This window comes from Alligator sinensis, unplaced genomic scaffold (genome assembly GCF_000455745.1).
Source record: "Alligator sinensis unplaced genomic scaffold, ASM45574v1 scaffold879_1, whole genome shotgun sequence".
Lineage (NCBI taxonomy): Eukaryota > Metazoa > Chordata > Crocodylia > Alligatoridae > Alligator > Alligator sinensis.
Genome location: NW_005842250.1, coordinates 1,298,257 through 1,302,210, shown reverse-complemented (window position 1 = coordinate 1,302,210; position 3,954 = coordinate 1,298,257). Strand labels below are relative to the sequence as shown.

Below are 3,954 nucleotides of genomic sequence, written 5' to 3'. Positions count from 1 at the left end.
CCCCCCCCCCCCCCCCCCCCCGAGCTCCATGCTGTCGGGCTGTGCTCCTTGCTGTCTGTGCTGCGCTGTGGCTTTGCACATGCACGGGCCATTTATCAGCCAAATTATTGGCCTGTTATGGCTGATTTCCGATATATTACATTTTCTTTATATCAGTGCCAATCCGATATCGAACCAATGTATCAGTGCACCTCTAATACTAACACCTGTAGGCTGGCAATCTCTAGCAGGAGTGTTTCCATCCAGGAAGAGCGCACACCAAGTGCAGCTGCTTCCTCAGCCTGACAAAGGGTTTTTAAACCTGAAAGCTTGCTAAGAAGTTTTTTTCCAACTATTTAAGTTGGTTTAATAAAAGATATCAGATTCACCCAAAGAACCTTGTCTGTCTATGTCTTTAGACCAACATGGCTACAACCTAAAACCCCTGTAGCAGGAGTGTGGCATTTCTTCCACTGGAAACATAATGCCTGTCCAAGACCTTAGTCCTGCTCTCAGAATTTTTTCTTGCATGTTTTGGTGCTCCTGCTGCCCCTCCCAATAACTGCACAATTTTAACTCAGCAATTCCCAGCCCAAACACAAATATAATGGGTTCACAACTAAGACCCTTAAAAATCAATGGCTCTCTTCAGAAAATACGGGCCTAAGCTACTGGAGAGGACTAACTGTACACCACACATGAATGCAGACATTCCTGAGGAAAGGACATTAAAATGACAAGAGTGTTTGGGGAGGGCGAGTTCAGGTTTTGTGAAATAAACACATACCTATTATGTCGCACAACTAAATTTTCAGTATTAGATACAAAAACCTGCATTCACTGTCCCGCCATGCAATTAAGGTCACAAAACATCAGGAAATCCAAAGTCTACTGCCACATTACACATCCTGTACACTTTTGAAATCTGCACCTCAACCAATGAATCTTTCACAACAGAGGAAAAAAATACATATCTATATGCACAACACAGCTGAGTTAAACATTTTAACATATAATGGAATGCAGCAATTAATTATGTAGTGTCAATAGTTCAGTTACATATTTTGATCCTTTCAAATTTATAGAGCTTGTTATATCTTTCACCTAGAGAGTCTAGGTTGCCAAAGTTTGCTATCTGTGCAGACTACGTAAATAGTGCCTGTGAGCTGCTTGAACTCACCTGTACATTCCTTTGAATAGTTGTGAATGTAGGTACAATGCATTTCTCCTAATGTCTCCTTTTGGAAACTGAATTTTCTTTAGTCAATACTGAACAGGAAATAATTTTCAAGCTATCAGTTTTATTCCAGCAAAGCCAACTTGGTGCACGTAGCATAAGAAAGATGCAAGAAAGCAAGAAACCTGTAGAATTTCTTAACACAAGACAAAATTATTTTTGAGCTCAGCTAAACCTTTTGCTCAACTTTTAGGGAGAAATTAATAATGTACAAATTCAGAACAGAAGTAGAATTTTCCAAAAATCTGGGAGCATGAAAGAAGGGATGATACTAAAAACTAGCAAATTGCCGGTCAAGAATGACAGGGCCTCCCTGCCGCGGCCCGCCCCCCCCAGGTCTGGCCCACCCTCTACCTGCCACTCTGGATTGGCCCTGCTGCCCGCTCCTCGCCACTGCTCCAGGTCTAGTCCTGCTCCACCCCCTGCCAGGGGCGGATTAAGGTGTACTGGTGCCCTGGGCAAACACAAAACTGGAGGTCTCCTGGCCTCACGGGAGCTGGGCTACAGAGAGGTGGAGGAAGGGTCTCTTCCCCTCCTGGTGCTGGCAGGGGAGGCTGGGTGGACCCTGCTGGGGCTGGGGGTGAGTGGGTACATGCCTGCCTCCTCTCCTCGCTACCTACCCCCCTCCTCTGCTATGGCCAAACATACACACACACACAGGCACACACACAGATGGGCACGCACACACTCTCACTCACTCTCCACGTGGACACAGACACAAAAGTATTCTCCCTGCCACGAACACAGATGCATGCACTCACACATGCATGTGCACAGACACGCAGACAGGCGTGCACTCTACTCACTCACTCTTTGCACACAGACACACAAATACTCTCCCTCCTGCCATGAACACAGACACATGCATGCACACATGCAAATGGGTATGCACTCCACTCACTCAGTCTCTGCACAAGGAGACACAAACACAAACACTCTCCCTGCCATGAACAGACACATGCATGCACACACACAGATGCACGCATACAGACACACACACGAACACAGACACGCACTCTACTCTCATTCTCTGCACATGGGCACAGAGACAAACACACTCTCCCTCATGCCATGAACACAAACACATGCACACAGACACATGCACGCACGCACACACACACACGCTATACTCACTCTCTGCACATGGGCACAGAGATAAACACAATCTCCCTCCTGCCATGAACACAGACACATGCACGCGCACACACACACATGCAGACACAGACAGGCATGCACTCTACTCACTCTGCACATGAACACACAGACACAAACACACTTTCCCTGCTATGAACACAGATGCATGCATGCACGCAGACACACACATGCAAGCACAGACGCACACATGCAGTTACGCACTCTACTCATTCTCTGCACATGGACACAGAGACAAACACGCTCTACCTGCCATGAACACAGACAGACACACACACACACACACACACACACGTGCATACACATAGATGCAGAGATGCATGCACACGCAGGCGCACACACATGCATTTATACGCACACAGACACATGCATGCACAAAGATGCACACATCCAGCCATATACCTTCCCCTCACAGAACCTCCCCCCTTCCCCACCACCAGCAGCCCTCCATTGAAAGCACAGCACTGATGCTTCGGATTCCTTCTATTTTACTAAATGTTTACATTTTGAAATTTTCTGGTGCTTGACTAGGGTTGTAAAGAAGTGAATTAGCTGATAGTAGCATCCCAAAAAAAAGCATGTCAGCTAGCCCAATATTTCACACATGTTCAGAGACAATATTTTTTAAAATGAAGACAAGATACAAAAGGAACACAGTATTTCTGATGGTCAAGGCCTGCTCTTAGTACAGTGATTCATATTCTCCTCCCCCAAGCAAGAAGCTTGCAATGCAAGAACAAGGGGACATCCTAAAATGCCAATCAAAACTGACACTACAACCAACTTATCATACACCAAAGCTATTCTTGTACGCACTGCCACAGGTATTGAAAATAAGATTTTTTTCAAGAAGAAAGGACTCAGCATTTCTATTGACAATAACAATTTTCAGAAAAAAAGTTTTGGAATGGATATAAAACTTCCCACTTCAGTGATGAATGTTTATCAGGGCTGAGGATGGGAAAGTCACAGGCCAATTACCTGCATCTAGCCCTGAAAGACTTCTTGCCGGTTACTCTTTGAGACCTGGTACTAAACTAGACAGATCCTGCATCTGACCCAGTTGAGCAAGTCTTACTCAGGAGCATCCTTAACCAGGTCTGCATGCACCAATGATGCAAGAAGCTTGAGAAGCATCCAAAGGAGACCAGTTCTACCTTGGGAGGTAATTCAAAGTCACAATCTCTCATCACAGCCAAGATCATTCATTTTAACAGCATTTGCACTATGGTTTCCATCACTAACAGTTTGTCTGTATTTTTTGCAGTGTCATGTAACCTTGCTCAGCAGAGGTGTAATCAATATGATGTTTCCAACACTGGCCACAGATCATCTACCTTACGACTCCCAATGCTGAAGTCATGAGTGAAGCCAAACAAATATTAGCAAGGCTTAATATTTATTCCCCCAAAAAGTCTTAGCAAAGATGTTAATCCAGCTAGCACCAAAAAACTATACGCTCTATAGAAATTCCAGCCTTTAAATAGAGCTGCACCGATACATTGGTCCATATCATACTAGCGCTGATAAAAGGAAAATTGACATAATCAGCAATCAGCTTTTTTGGCTGATCTAGCCGATAATGT

General features: G+C 44.8%; 1 protein-coding gene across 1 annotated transcript in view; it reads right to left on the bottom strand.

The window, feature by feature from the left end:
- The window catches only part of AIFM1 (apoptosis inducing factor mitochondria associated 1), a 47,671-nt gene extending 45,358 nt beyond the window's left edge, over positions 1-2,313 (bottom strand). Inside the window, exon 1 of the mRNA XM_025208758.1 lies at positions 1,160-2,313. Coding sequence (XP_025064543.1) covers positions 1,160-1,202 — 43 coding nt within the window. The 5' untranslated portion in view covers positions 1,203-2,313. The remainder of the gene's footprint in view (positions 1-1,159) is intronic.
- Between the last annotated feature and the right edge of the window lie 1,641 nt (positions 2,314-3,954).